The sequence below is a fragment of the Berghia stephanieae genome, chromosome 2 (assembly GCF_034508935.2).
Source record: "Berghia stephanieae isolate SIO BIC M18660-M18661 chromosome 2, UCSD_Bste_1.3, whole genome shotgun sequence".
Taxonomy (NCBI): Eukaryota; Metazoa; Mollusca; class Gastropoda; order Nudibranchia; family Aeolidiidae; genus Berghia; species Berghia stephanieae.
The window spans coordinates 57,418,837-57,435,924 of record NC_088361.1 but is presented as its reverse complement, the minus strand read 5'-3'; the positions used below and the strand labels follow the sequence as shown (position 1 = coordinate 57,435,924).

General features: G+C 34.3%; 1 protein-coding gene across 1 annotated transcript in view; it reads right to left on the bottom strand.

The window, feature by feature from the left end:
- Nucleotides 1-3,725: 3,725 nt before the first annotated feature.
- Nucleotides 3,726-17,088, bottom strand: part of LOC144965203 (5-hydroxytryptamine receptor-like) — a 292,639-nt gene continuing 279,276 nt past the window's right edge. The window contains exon 5 of the mRNA XM_078900289.1: nucleotides 3,726-6,115. Within this exon, the coding sequence (XP_078756415.1) occupies nucleotides 5,039-6,115 (1,077 nt within the window). The 3' untranslated portion in view covers nucleotides 3,726-5,038. The remainder of the gene's footprint in view (nucleotides 6,116-17,088) is intronic.

Below are 17,088 nucleotides of genomic sequence, written 5' to 3'. Positions count from 1 at the left end.
AAATGACCCTCATCTTGACAAAAATTCTTAAACCTGGAAACCAGGTTTGAGTTTTTGCCAAGATGAGAGTCATTTTGATGGGCGAGTGTTCTTATCAATTTTTTAAATACGTGTCTTTTTGGAAAATGGCAGTTACCTGATTAACCCGACTCCTGCCTTTGGTGGGTAGAAATGTCCTTAGACCAGGGAACGTTGACCGTCATAGGCCGTGCTTTCTACTGTATTCCTCATCTTTACTATCTATTCAATACCTTTCCCGTCGAGAGTATTTTTCCGGAAGTCGGATGGTTTTGCTGTTGTTGTTGTTGTTGTTGTTGTTGTTATGAGAAATGATTTTCACTATAGATTCTCTGCTAATATTAAGTTAGTTTTTAAAAATAAAACATTACATACGATCTTTTACGGATATTGAGAATTGTATTGACTGATTTCGCTTAACAATCGCATTATATTAGGTACCTTATTCTAATATTGTAAGATTTATAATAATACAAAATGGTAACGTTGAATGGAAATACTATAAATTATTTGTTTGCACACCATATTCTCAATCGGTTAGATATCAATATTTACATGTTATAATAGATAGTAATTCTGTATATAATTGAGTGTATCTCTGGCCGTATCGGTGAAATCAAAATTGGTTTCAAACAAGGCGTAGGGATAAATTGCTCTTGGATATAATTTTTTTAATACTTATCACTAACTCGTCGCATTTGGATTATTTTTTTTAATTAATCGCTTAAAAGCAAAATAGAACTCTTTTGGTAATTCCATAATCTTTCGTTTTACTCCCGTTGAAATGAAATCAAAGTCTCCAGAAAGCTTGTGAAAAGCCATAAACAAACAAAAACACAGAATGTTAATGTTAATAAGGGTTTCCAGCATCTCGTCATGACAAAACTTAAAGGTTGTCAGTGATATTGATAAGCAAACGCAGAAGTGGTTACTTATATTCTAGTGCTGTTGACAACCAATTGCGTGCCCATATTAGCGGGTTTACGTAGGGTCTACGCGCTTGATTTAATAATACTATCTATTATCATTGACAATATCATTGCGTTAGTTTTAGAGTATTTCCATTCTAATAATGAGCTCGTATCAATTTGGGCTATCAGACCTGCAAATAAGTGTGCGTCAGTGTAAAGAAATACCGCCGTTCTCTTGCAAAAATATTTCTTTTTCATTTTGGTCTGAATTTTTTGACTTCAACAAATATCTTTATGAATTTTTGAGATGACACTTAAGCTATCATACGTTCTTAGACATGCAATTAAAGAGAAGTTTCAAGTTTAAGAATTTTTGACTTGCTGAAGGTTGGTTTGTTAGATTGAAACCAGTTACTATTTAATAGTTTTTCTTCTCTTTGTTTGAATGTATTATGGTTTTTGTATTATATGTAATAGGGTTCAACAGTCGTGACGTCACTTGCCTCATAATGACGCATAGTAACTTAGTTATAACTGGTTCTAAACTATCAGGAAAATGGCGGACGCCCTTATGAAATACTTCTCCAACGAGCATAAACGTGTATCCAGAGGAGAAAACATTAAAAATCTGATCATGTTTTGACTTTTATACATTCTGATCACATGGCATGAAGAATAAAAAGTGCCGATTTTCTTTTTTTTTTAGAACGAAGCTGCTGTTGCTGGGCGGACGTGACATCAGGCTATTGAATCCTATTGTAGCATTGATTATTGTATTGAAAATGCGCCTGGAGCTGTCAGTATATGAAATAGCCGCGGAAAAACAATAATAATAATAATAATAATAATAATAATAATAATAATAATAATAATAATAATAATAATAATAATAATAATTATTATTATTATTATTATTATTATTATTATTATCATTATTATTATTATTATTATTATTATTATTATTATTATTATTATTATTATTATTATTATTATTATCATTATTATTATTATTATTATTACTATTACTATTATTATTAATTATTATTATTTATTATTATTATTATTATTATTATTATATTATTATTATTATTATTATTATTATTATTATTATTATTATTATTATTATTATTATTATTATTATTATTATTATTATTATTATTATTATTATTATTATATTATTATTATTATTATTATTATTATTATTTATTATTATTATTATTATTATTATTATTATTATTATTATTATTAACATAATTCATTGATAGTTGAAGCAATTGATTTCTGGTCAAATAAAATAAAGGCATTTTGTCAGTGTATGGGAAAAGAAAGAAAGAAAGAAACGAAATTCAGAAATTTGCAATGTAATGTAGCAAAACATGATCAAAACGTAATCTATATAACAGGGATTGTTTCTGAAAAGTGTCAAACAAACGTAGAACTGAAAATAATTATTCCGAAACTAATTAGGAGATTAAACAAAAACATGGCGGGTGAATCGTCAGAACGTTGATTACGAAGGAATGTAATTTTCACGATTTCAGTTCATCGGTTTAATACCCGGCAAAACAGTCACTTGGTGTTCTAGATCAAGGAAATGACGCAGGAAATAAACCCGGAACGCTATGAATCAGGTGATGATCTTGTGTATTAGCCGAGCCAAAGGCCTTTAAACCCCTCTAATGAGTACAGCTTAATGACGTCAACTTATTAAACCTATAACACCAATGAGACAGAATTAAATTTAAATCTTGGCTCCATCCATTATTTATCTGGTTATAATTTCAACCACAGGAGATTATGGGACTGTAACCAAAGATCGGTTTTAATCAGTTGTGTTCACAGCACTTGTTGGCCATACTATCCAAGCCAAGACAAAATTTGACCATGTGGCCCACTGCCTAGAACGTTATTATTTCGGAGCGGGTTTAAATGTAAAACAATTGAGATTGAGTTTATTGTAAAAAATATGTCATTAGAGTTAATCTTATTTGTAATTGGGGACAATGCATATTGCTTCTAAAAGAGGCCCCCCCCCCCCCCCCAAAAAAAAAAAAAAAACCCCAAAAAATCAACCAAAGCAATACAAACAACCCACCGCCACCCCCCCCAAAAAAAAAACAAACAAAAAAAACAAACAAACAAAACAAACAAAAACAAAAACAAAAAAACCCAACAAAAACCAAAACCGAAAAAAAACAAAAACAACAACAATAAACAGACAAAATAAAACAACACCCCCCCCCCTTTTTTCCAAAATAAAAAACAAAACAAAAAAAAAAAAAAAACAAAAAACAAAAACAAAGAAAAGTAAACCAACTAAAATCTCACATTCCTGGTCATTTTGATTTTAACCAGATAACTGTCGTACTCTAGAAAAAAAAGCAATTTACACATTTGGCCAGAAAACTTGTCCTTCAAATATCGATCGATTTGAATGACCTTCATCTTGGTAAAAACTATCAGACATGGGACTGGACGATGTCCCAGGTTTGAGAGTTTTTGCCAAGATGAAGGTCATTCAAATCGATCGGAATTTGAAGGACGAGTTTTCTGGCCAGATTTTCAAATACGAGTTTTTCCAGAGTAAGGCAGTTAACCAGTTCCTATAAGGTTGTTTGGCATCTGGTTGACTGTGCCATGATACCGTTTTGAAACGGCAGGTTACATATATGGTATGTTGAGTCAAAACAGATTATAGGAGATAGAGAATATATCGAATTAAACGTTCGTGAATAATGAAGACGAAAGGGAATAGTATAGACGATACTAGCTAAACGTGTCTGTGTGTTCAGTCTGTTTTTTAACATTATTTTTGTACGATTCTTAGCACGTATATTATCCTATAGTCTTTTTCACTTAACTCTTTGACAGTTTAAAGAAAACAACCATCTAGATTAGTTAAGAGATATTTGACCAATCAAGCAGTATTAATGTTTGATGATGAAATATGTTTCTATAATAAATATAATGTATGATTTATCAGAATCATAAAATTGTCAGTAATAGATAAAACATCTAAAAATGAGTGGCATATTTACAAGGACTTTGCAATGTAATAGAACCTTTAAAGAAGAAGGTATTAGTCATGAATCAATTTATATGGTAACATATCATTACTGTCAAATCATTTTCAATTTTGTAGGCATCATTAAGATAGTCTTGCATCATCAATTACCGTCATTTGTGTTGAATTATTGCTTACAATGATTTAGAATAAAGGCGTTAATAAATAATCATTATGATGAACATTCTTCTCCAAATTTTTGTCAGAGAAAGTTTTGAGATCCTACAACCCATTTTTATTGAATGGCTTTTTAATGGTACATAATTAATAGCAAACCTGATAAATATTCAATGTTGAAGTTGTGTGTCATAAAGCACCGCTCTAAAATGGAAATGATGCTTCTTGAATCAAAAAAATAACAATAATGAAATGGAAGGTTCAGTTTAATTTACGAGGAATACGATGTGGACGTTTCGGGTTTCCCCTTTGTCAGCAAAACACGATGAATGAAATAATAAGGACGAAAATCGTCTTTAAAGTTTAATTCATCGTGTCGTACAAAATGTAATTGAAACTCCCATTTTATTATTGTTATTTACAACTATAAAAGAATGTTGTATTCTCCTTGCTGTATTAACACTTGTTTTGGAGTATCTATTATGCATAATCAATATTTCAGGATAGTCGTATCTGATGTTTTTTATTTCGGCTCGGCATCCACAACTGCGGGCGTGCTTTTGTAAAAAACAAAACCTTAATCAAAAGGCATTTTACGATGTAACATCTAATAATTATTGGAATTCCTAACGGAAAGCGTGGTCAAATTATATGATACGTTTATATTTGCCACACATTTCTGGTTTGTAACAGAATTCTGCCTCTCCCTTGATGTTTTGTTTTTTACACTATCCATTTCTCCAACCGAGTATCCGGTCCGTATTATTTGTCGATCATGAATATTTATACCACAAGTTCGTGAACGACGGCCGTTTGTTTTAGTTGCATAATCTTTCTATTATGCCATGTTTATACAATATGAAAAACATATCTTGATATTTCAATGTTTCCAGAATGATCAAATATTATTATGCTAATCACAGATACGTCATCGGACAACTCGTCTGTATTTTCCAAATAAGATTTTATGAAAAGCACTTCGGAACTCGGGACTGAATATTGTGTAAATGATTGGATTTAGCAGTGAATTGAAATACCCTAACCATAGAATGAAGCTGCGAGCAAAGCTGGGAATTTCAGTGTCTTCATCCTCTACGAACGGGCCGATCAGAGCCACAATAAAGAACGGGAGCCAGCATATTATGAATGCTCCAGTAATAATAGCAAGAGTTCGAGCAGCTTTTCGCTCTCGTTTAAGTTCCAGCCTCTCTTTATTCCTCTGGAAATTGTAGTTATCAAGACTTTGAGGATGATGAGAAGGCGTGCTGTTTGTGTGCTTGTCTAACATGGCCAGTTTTGCTTCGTCGTTATGACCAGACGTGAAAGCATCAGGCTCTATAACTGTAAGATGCTGAAGGCGATCCGTAGTATTCCCATTTACTCCATTGTGGTTGTTTCCTTCATTTCCTGGCTTATTATTTCCCCGTTTCTTTCTTTCAGGTCGAGGTGAGCAACCATAACTCTTAAACGGAGCTCTCCTTTTCTTTTTCCCATTTTCAGAGGCAGGTGAGTTCTCTACACATCCGTTACAGTCGCTTACGATACTGTATTCCGTTTTTGGAGAGGATACAAGAGTAGTCTCCTCAGTTTTCCTCTTCTGAAGAGGCTTGTGGAATTTATCTTTCCTGATTCTGGACCGAGCAACAACATAGATTTTGGCGTAGATAACCATCATGAGAATCATAGGAAGATAGAAAGCACCCACGGTCGAGAAAATTGTGTAGCCTTTGTCTTGAGAAATGATACACTTTCCAGTTATATCCGGGTCGTTTTTGGGGTCCCTCCATCCAAATAGTGGAGGTATAGAAATGAATAAAGCGACAATCCACACAGTGAAGATCATTAGAAGGATTCTCCTTGCACTTCTCTTGCGTATGTAGTCAATTCCAGTGACAGCCCAATATCGGTCTAAGGAGATTGCCACGAGATGCAGGATGGAGGCGGTACAACACAGGACGTCCACAGAGATCCACATGTCACACACTTCTTGATGGAGAAACCACACCTGTTAGAAGAAAAAAAAGGTCAGAAATTATATTAAAGGAGAAAGCACTCAGCTTGGGTGCACACATTAGAAGGTCTGATAACCGAAATGAATTAAAGGCCTGATTTAAATCGTTGTATTGGACGTTGTTTTGAGTTGGTTTGAGTGTATTTTCATTACAACAATGAGACCATCATTAGTTGGGTTATCAGTCCTGTAAATAAGTATATTGTCATGTAACAGCACTTATGGCTTTTGTCTAAAAATCATAAAAGTGAAAATGTGAATGCAGATAACGTTTTGATGGGGTGACATCCGACGTGTACATATAAGCAGGTCTGACATCCGAACTCAATAATGGGCCTAGTTTAACGTTGTTGTAATGGAAAATATTTTGCGTAATTTTTTGAGATTTCTATTTCAGAAATGAGCCCATAATGAATTGGATAATCAGGCCTGCAATTATGTGCACATTGGTGACATCTATTTAGAAAGCAAATCGAATTCAATTGTTTTAAGATTTAAGAGTTTGTAATTTATTATTTTTTATGCCTATAGAGCAGTAAAGTTAGGTGCCCCAAACGTAAACAATAACAAGTTGCTAGTGATTTCCGTTAGGGACCGGAATAATTTACGCACAATATAGGTCTCCCAATTTTGTAGTTTGAGTTGTAGGCAATACACTTTCAGTATTGAAAATATGTTTACATAAAATCTAACAGTTGCAGAAATAATAATATAAGGCTAAATTATTATGAAAATCAGGCTCCGAATAATTCTCGTTTTGTTCACACCAGCGCAATAATTTGCTCTGGTCTAAAAATAGATAGACTGTAACTTTTGATAAATTTTAGAAAATTTTACCTTTTGTTCCATAAAATATCCATATCTAGACATTATTTGATGCATGATCGAGTATTTATGAATATGTGTTTCTTTTGCCACCTAACAGCCAAATTTTAAAGGTTATTTTTTTCTATTATTTACATTGGAACGTGAGCTGTCAAGACAGGAACATGTGGTTTGCCACGTGCTTCTCGACCTTTGTTTACGTTTGGGGCACCTAACTTTACTGCTCTATAATTTAAAAATGCCACTGCCATTTGCACAACAATTCATGAATATATAAAAAAAGATATTTTGTAACGCCGCAAAACAAAAGCAACAATATGCAATGACGTCATAATACTATTTAATTTCTTTATGGAGAAACTCTCTCTCGTGTTCGCAGAGTAAAAATAAATAGACACGGCTTTAATACGGATGGATAGAAATGACTGATAAAGAACGTTTCCGGCTTAGATCCTTCTCCTTCTTAATCTAAAAACGCAATTAAAATCGAAATCTGCAATTCCATTGAGTGAATGCCGAACGGTTTACACTTTTATTGTTTTAAAGGAAAGGAAGACGATTATTCTTTGACAACTAACATGTAAATCATAAACTAGAAGAACTGAACAATATTATAACTTAAGATTGTAGAAAACATCTTATAGATGTCTATGAAGACCAATAATAATTAGCTATAAAATAAAGAGAAAAAATAATTTAATTTACATTGAGCTTTTTGAACAATCTCACCGACAGCAGACTGAACTTAACTTTAATTTCAATTTTTTAAAGTATGGAAATGAAAAATAAAAGAGCAATCTCACAATGCAACTGATAAAGTCTTACGAGAGGAGAGAGAGATAGATAGACAGATATATAGATAGATAGATAGATAGATAGATAGATAGAGAGAGAGAGAGAGAGAGAGAGAGAGAGAGAGAGAGAGAGAGAGAGAGAGAGACATTGTTAAATGATTCAAATTTTTACAACAAAAATTCCGTCTGCAACGCCTATTTTAAACGCTGACAATTTTCTGCCCTCCGATGAATGACAAATCTGCACTCTTTATTTTGACCAAGAAGATTAAAATTTATATATCGAGATTAAGATGACTACCAAGTTACCAACAGGTATTAAACCTAAGACTTCGAAGACATTTTACATTTAACTTAAGACCATTTTGTATAGTTGGAGGTAATTTTTATCTATCGGTATTTATGAGATTAAAATGTTTTAGTTGAAAAAAAAGAAAGGCATTTTCTCATTGCACACCCGTCTTGGAGACCACTTAAACACTTCCTCACCAGACATTGTCGAACTAATCCGATTCTAAGTCTAATTCAAAGAATGTCCAAGTTCTATTCACCCAAATATTTGTTTCTCAATTTACTCTGTTATTCTGTCCTCCCCTCTCCAAAGATTACCAGTTTACTTCTGTAGTTGTAAAGAGAAAGACTGATTACTTTGCTCTAATGCAATTCGTGGTGTGAATACTAGTTTGGCAGTTAGTGTTATTTGTATTATTGTTCGATGGGCATTCAAGCATCTCAACTCTGCCGTCCGATTTTTTCACAGGGGTTGAATTTGTGGGCGTAATCTTAAACTACGGAACGTGCTCCCGTCTGGTATTCCGTGAATAACGGTTCTTTCAATCAATCGCCGACCTTAAACAGACAGAATCTAACTACAGATCATTTATCCCAGCTTCGGCTTGTAGATTCGTATTTGTATATGTAGAGCGCTTTGATGTCTTAACGTAAAGCGCGATACAAATATGATTTGTCATCAATCATAGATACAATAAGACAGGTTATTTTCTAACAACAAACAAAAATAAACCCCTTGTAGATTCTGTCTTCTGAAGCCGGTATCTGATTGAAAACACCATTATCATATCAAACATCATATCATATCACATCATATCATATCATATCATATCATATCATATCATATCATATCATATCATATCATATCATATTATATCATATCATATCATAATAATATCATACCATATCAATAAATGGGCGTTAAAATGGACCCCTTGTATGATATTCACAAATAATCACAATACTTTATTTACTTTCTTAGTAATATAAATCAAACTCTGAAGAAAAAGAGGTCTCCTTTGAGCAAAGATGTAATCACCAATAAACAAATAGCTTTATGAATGGTCAAAACACCGTTTTCGCCTTTGATATATTGATATTTTTACATTTTGTACATTACGGGGATCTATGAAATATAAAATGCTGAAATTTCAAGAAATGATAATTATTCGAAATGTCTAAAATATCGCCGATAATTAAGATTTATCATTTATCTACAAAACGGCAGCTACCGAGAAAGCTATCATTTTTTCTGCTTAATCATGCCCGAATTCAGTCACACATTTTTCTATTTCTATATTTCTTTTTGGTTAGTAATGGAAGGATGTTATTGCCGACGAGATGAAATGGGAAATAAATTAAGCTAAGCTAAACAGAGCTAAAAGCATAATATTAAGAAATCAAAAGGACAGAATCAAGCAGATAAAATAAATAAAGAACAAGTAAAGTGTCTATGGTGGCATTCATACGACTGGCTGAACTCTCTCTAAAGTCTGGAATTACGAAGAGGAAAAGTGTGAAATATTGCTGGACATCGATGTGCGAGGAGTAAATAAAGGGTCTGAAACACCCATCTGTTTGAATTAAGCCTGATAAATGGCCTCAGATTATAGAGTTCAAAGCAATCTTTCTCCTCCACCCCCATCCCACTTCTTTCTTTCCGTCTATGTCTCAAAATCGTGATCGAATACAAGTACTCAGCCCACCCCTTCCTCACTCCATTCTCACTAATAACACTCGATATTTTTCCAGTCCTCCCCAACTCTCTTTCTCTCATTCTCACCCGCCTCCTTGGGGACAAGATTATATAGTTCAAAACATGTAATATTCTCAAATTACTATGACATTTTCCTTTAACTCTTCTCTCCTTGTTTAACTTCGATTCACACTCCTCTCTTACCCTCTGACCATTCTGCCATGTGGTGACAGAATGACGTTAGTTTTCATCTGGTCAGACATTTTTTAACTTCATATAATGCATCGACAGATTGGAATACTATTGACTTGGCAAACACGAGAACTCAGAGGTCCTAGGTTTAAGACATGGATTATACAGGTTAGGGCTAATTTTAATCTATTGATTAATGAAGCAAAAGTTTTGTTCTGGCGAATATGAAAAAGCGTTTTATTATTGTACGGTACAATTATTCAGTTTATCATCGTATAGTCCTGAGTTTGTAGAAAATGATGATGATGTATTTAGAAAGTCAGACAAATAAAAGGTTGTGTGGTCGCAAAATGTCTAATGTGTTGATTTATTATTTTAAAATTCTTTTTTTTTTTCCCAGTCAAAGCCACTTATTAGTTTAATATTGTAAAAAGAAATACTGTACTGAGGGCCGAGTTTTCATTTTGGAATGGGCTGGTCCGGAACACTGATCATAGTTCTAAACATAAGTTTTTTTCATAGAATACAGCGACATGTTGTTCATTCTTTGACTTGCATCCAGAAATGGCGCTGCTCTGCGGCTGACGCCTGGGTTATTCCAGACTTCCCTTGGAATAGACCCTAAAGACAAATTTCCCCTTGGGGATGAATAAAGGGACTTTTTTAATGCGTTCTCTCCAGCAAAAGTAACTTGACATTTTTTTTGAGACAATTCATTTGAGTTAGAAGAGATATAATTGCACAAAAATTACATCGCGGACATGAGTAATATCCTACATAAAAATGAACCTAATTTAATCAATATGCATGCATAATCTTAAAAAGTATTGACGCCTCAAAGAACACAAGTCGATTTGTTTTGCTCGGCGGAAATATGAAAAAACTAGACGCAACAATGCGTATGCTTTTTCAGTAATGCATAAGGGCACCACAATTCCCAATCACATCTCGGATTATGTCATTTTCTGTGATATCATTCACCACTACTTCAACCATGTTTCAAAGCATTCCTTGATTGGCGATGTTATTCGCTTTTTCGTCATTTAAGGAGATCGCACAAGTATTCAATGAGAATGAGGTGTAGATTTACAGCTGGTTACTCGGGCACTTTGATTGTTGTAACCTCCTTTAAATCTCTTGTTGCCTGTGCCCCTTAAAGGAGGCGCGTTATCTCACACGTGGTTTGTAATGTCTGCGCAAAATTTGATCACCATTAATATCGGCATCAACACGCCCGGTTATTTACAGTCAGGGCGTTTCCCGTCCGTAAACAATTGTTCCTAACTCACTGTGCCATAAGCCCTGTTTCTTATTTAAATAATGTTGACGACAGCAGACCTATTGCCTTACAGTATTCTTCTATTCGACCATCCCCAAGGAAAGCTGATATAACACTGAATAAAACCATAACCCTGTCATTGCATATTTTTGTAAGACAACTTGACGTTTCGACTTCGGAAATGACAGCAAAGAAAAAAAAAAAGGAACGATAAAAGACTGTTACGTGGACAATGAATGAAATGACAATGAAAACGTATCTAAGTTCTTAAATTCTTGAAACAGAACGCTTTCGAACCAACATTCCCTAAATGAACATCGCCATTCTGCCTTCTACTGTTTTGTTATCTGCTATTTAAATCAAAAATCTTTATGTAATCATTTTGTAATTAATCTGATTTCGATTCTGTTACTCTTGAAAACATTCCAAAAAACTGAGTCTAGAAGATAGAGATAGATAGAGATTGATAGATAGAGAGAATGAGTGAGTGAATGAGAGAGAGAGAGAGAGAGAGAGAGAGAGAGAGAGAGAGAGAGAGAGAGAGAGAGAGAGAGAGAGAGAGACCGTCTACTTGACTTTATTCATGCTAAACGGCCAGTGGCTGAGGTAATTTAACACTTTTCAATCGTTTGAATCTTAGTTTGTTTTCTCAATCCAATCTCATCTTTGTCGGTCTTCTTTTCAATAATATAATGTATTTCCTGTCTATCTATCTATCTATCTATCTATCTATCTATCTATCTATCTATCTATCTATCTATCTATCTATCTATCTATCTATCTATCTATCTATCTATCTATCTATCTATCTATCAAATCTATCTATCTATCAATGTATTCATATATATATATATATATATATATATATATATATATATATATATATATATATATACATATATATATATATATATATATATATATATATATATATATATATATATATATATATATATATAATTTATTATTCTATAGAATCAATCTACAAATCTATCCTTCCACACACCTATACTCACACCCCTGCTAATTAGCCTAAGACCTTTGTGTAACCGTTGGTTATTATTCGATATCAACCCTTTAATGGCCATCCCCCTCCATCTTAATAATATAGATTTATCGATATGTGACGTGTTTGCCAAAGCAGAAGATTTCGTGTCACGAGACAAAGCAACAAAAAGATTGGGAGAAGAGACAGATATCATACCCAATGAATAATGGAAATCATAATGGCAATCATAAAAAAGACTGAAACATTGATCGTAAATACCCAACAATCAATAATCGCCTACAAACACAACCCCACAACATTAATAAGCAAACAATACAAATAACCATTAATTAAACGAAAAATTATAATAGAGGACAGACTATTGTATCGTCTCCAACACCGCCACAATCGCCATAATAATCATCATGATCATCATCAACACCTCAACACTATCATTTCGTCATTGTTTTTCATTGTATTATTTTAGTCATAAAATCACGCAACTCACAACCTGTTAGAATTAAACGGGGCTTCTTATTCATTAAACATATTCGAACTTTACCACTGTCAACTGATCGAAACCGTATGTTGTTTTCCTACTAGAAGCATGTTTATGTGCTCAATGGAAGCCTTTTGCTCTCTTGTGATTCTTTGATACATTATGGTGTCGTTCAAGCTGCTCATGATATACTGCTGTATACTGTTGTATACTTAGTCTTACAAATCCTTAGAGACGTTGACCTACAATAATATACAAAGGGGTGAGTTACTCACTAACACAAACATTATCTTGTTTCACTAAATGCAGCAAGCGCAGACGTTTATCTTAGAATCGTGCTATTCGTTTGCAGGTTACAATCTTTGACTAAACGGTACCCCTAACAAACTCTTTAGGGCGCTACGCCTGCAAATGTCGAATAATTTTTTCCGATTGATTTTCGTAAGCAAATGCTTCTAACGATACCAAGTTAATTAAACGATACCAAGAACTTTAAGTAGTTCGAGAGAGAAAATGATTTGAAAGATATTGTAATCGCATTTTATATTTAATTCTCGATCTTAAGTCTATCCTCAACGCCAACCAACAAGTCTAAAATAATAGAAAAATACGCTCAGATTCAAACAACATTAGTGCTTTTTAAAGAGAGCAAGCAAGTCTTTTATTCACCGCTGATGACTGCTTTATGACGTCACTGTTTGGGATTCATTTTCGGCTGAGATTTGACGCAAACACCATTAAAATAATTTGAGCCATTCATCCTTTCTACCACTTCCCTATCAAAGCTTAAGCCACCATGAGCTCTCATCGAGTTTTCAGTGGATCCGTCATGACGGAGTGGTTATCGTTACTTTTCTTGTTACAAAGTGACTTAGAGCGTGGTCAGTGATTAGATGGGTGACAATTAGATCCATGTAGTCTAACGTTCTTGAATCAGGTACCCAATGCGTATGCTAGTCTTTCAAGTGTGTATAAACAACTGTACCATAATATCTTTGATCGTTTTTATTTTAGATTTAGACTTTTTGTGACTCGTTCACACCGGCGCAATGAAATATTGATGCCACATCAGATCAAATTGAAAAAAGAAAAATTGTTTAAGGTTTGGTTTGAATTGAAATTCTTTCAACTTTTTTGAAAAGTTATTGGTGCTATGCGTTTAGGTAAAATATTCACAATATCCGCCATCCAGATATAATGTACCAATACACAAAACTGTGTGTAATAATGAATGTTTATAATCTGAGTGATGCAATTTAGTTAGAAGTAATCACCAAAATGACTTTCTAAAAACAATAACAATAAACAATAATATGCGGCTATGTGGTCAAGTGGTATGACATCCGCTTTCGGATCGGAAGGTCCTGGGTTCAAGCCTCGCTCGGCGCATAGTTGAGTCCTTGAAAAAGGCTCTTTACTCACATTTTCTCATGGTACTCAGGTGTAAAATGAGTACATGGCCGTTAATAGCTTTGTCAGACGGAAAAAATGGATATCGCCTAACAGGCGTCGTGTCTCGTTCTACATGTTTTGTGTTGCTGTTGGTCGACGCTTTGTAAAACGCTTTGAGCACGTTTAGTGGATATTGCGCACTATAAAAGCTCAAGTTTTTAAAAACAAAGAGCTCAGTGACGTCAATGTTGTTCCTTGTACAAGATCAGGAATTCTGTTTTATTTATAAAAGCGGTGATGTATTGTTTTGCTCACAGAAGATACAAATAGATGACACCATTGATACTACATTGCACCCAATACAGAAATCAGGGAGCGGCCGTTAATAATATCACGCATAATAAATTTCATTGAGATAACTTCATTTTGAGCGGAAATGTTCCCTAATACAATACATATTATATATTTTGAACCCAGCTATTTGTACCTTATCGCCCCTTTAATCTAATAATCATCAGCTCCCGCTAAGCATTGTTCTAACGTGCTACACAATAGCCTCAACCGATGTACATTAATTTTTATATTGGTTTTATTGATTCCAAAAGTTGTGGTTTGTTGACTCAATCATTTTGGCTGATTACACATGAATCAAAGATGTCGGTTTAAAGCGATTATTTTGTAATACAGCTGTTCTCTTATTGCCCAAGGTTGTATGTATTGTATGTTGTATGTCGCCTTATGCCGACAATTACATAATTTGGCTTGGAAACTTTTATACATAGGACATCCTGAAAAGATGTCGACACGTCAAAGTAGTCGGTCCTTTAGATTTTAAACTGGTTCCTGTCATCATTTGACTTAAACTGTTTACAAAGACGTGACGGGTAAAATTCAACCAATTAACTGCCGCACTATGGAAAAACTCGTATTTAAAGATTTGGCCAGAAAACTCGTCCTTCGAATATAGATCGATTTATATTTATAATGATCGATATATGAAAACGTGTTTTCTGGCCAAAGTTTTAAATACGAGTTTTATCAAAGTGCGCTCGGTAAAACATTATGACGAATGCTCATTAACGAAAGGCCAGCTGATTGGGCTGTAGTACTGAAGATGCCTTTGTATTTACCTCTTAATTCGATTAATTAAAATTATCCATGTTTTGTCGTCAAATATTTTCTTCAAGCTATCAGAGATTTTAAGAATTTTTATGTCATTTTAATCAATTGATACATGAAGTAACTATTTCCTGACACTCCACTCTTAATATCACATTTGTATCATAACACGACTGAACAGATAAACAGACAGATTGACATATACATGGAGAGAGAGAGAGAGAGAGAGAGAGAGAGAGAGAGAGAGAGAGAGAGAGAGAGAGAGAGAGAGAGAGAGAGAGAGAGAGAGGGAGGGTTTGGGATATTGGTTGTCTAGAAAAAGCCACAATATTATAACAGCCTCACATCACTTTTACTACAAGAAATAACGTTGAAAGAAATTTAATAAAAACTCCGTAGACACAAGGGCTTCCCATTAAATGAAGCATGCTATTCTTTGACAAGACTGACCAAGAACTAAATCAGTTGTTACTGGAATGCAGTCTCCCATAATGATATAATCAGGGTAATGGTGATGGTAAAGATCGATATATTCTTATAAAGAAAAGTAAAATGATGCTCATAATTATTAATTTAAAAACAAAATCTTACCCCTGTGAAAGGCCATTGCTTGTGCTACTCTTAAAAACCGGAGATTATTATCTAAACAAATCAAACATATCATTCGAGAGTGCATGCTTGCGCTCATCCACTCACTTACAATCCTAACCTCTTCCACATACAGAGAAGCAAATCGCATGCACCCTACATTTTGCCCTTGCATTATCAAGACATCCTAATCAATCTCAACTGCCACAAATTTATTTGGGACATTTTTATTTTAAGATTCTCTCTTTCTGCTCGCTCCTATATCCTACATCTTTTTTTAAAACTCTCACGCTCTCTCTCTCTCTCTCTCTCTCTCTCTCTCTCTCTATATATATATATATATATATATATATATATATATATATATATATATATATATATATATATATATACATATATATTAGTATCCTCGTCCCAATCCTTCTTTTCCTCCACCCAATTCTCCTCCTCTTCTCCCTCCTCCTCCTCCTCCTCCTCCTCCTCCTCCTCCTCCTCCTTCTTCTTCTTCTTCTTCTTCTTCTTCTTCTTCTTCTTCTTCTTCTTCTTCTTCTTCTTTTTCTTCCTTTTCTCCCCCCCTCCTCCTTCTCCGCTGTTTCCTCCTCCTCCTCCTCCTCCTCCTCCTCCTCCTCCTCCTCCTCCTCCGCTGTCTCCTCCTCCTCCTCCGCTGTCTCCTCCTCCTCCTTATTTTTTTCTCTCGCGCTTTACCCACTCACGCACCTCTCATCAACTTGTTTTCTTTATGTTACCCTATCCGCTATGCGCAATAGTTATAACCCATTTATCATATCTATTAAATTCGATACCTATGTCACAACCCCGTATCATTCAGCATTATATCTTCTTTGCAAGCGTGACAGCTCAGAAAGAAGATGTATCACACATTACTAGGTCAACAGGCTGCATATTTGTAAACAACTTGGCTAATATTTGCTTTAGTAACCTGATCTCGGAGTTCACCTTATTAAGTAGGGGGTGTGATGGGGAGGGGGGGGGGGGGGGGCAACGCTTTATTAAAGTAGATGATTCCCAAACCAACAACAACACTCAACAAGCTGGATGAAACATGACGTCTGTGAGACAAAATTCGATTTTTAAATTTTCGACAAAGAGAACTGTTTAGGTACATCCTGCGCGAGAGGGAATGCCAGTGAAAATCCTTTTCCAAGGACTCGAGCCAGTGAACTAATGGCCTGAAGACCGCAAAGACCACAGGACATGATTGCTAAAACCCTATACATGTGAGGATTTATTTTACCCAACGTGGACTTATTTGTATACTCTACTCCTCGAAGCATTTGATTGGG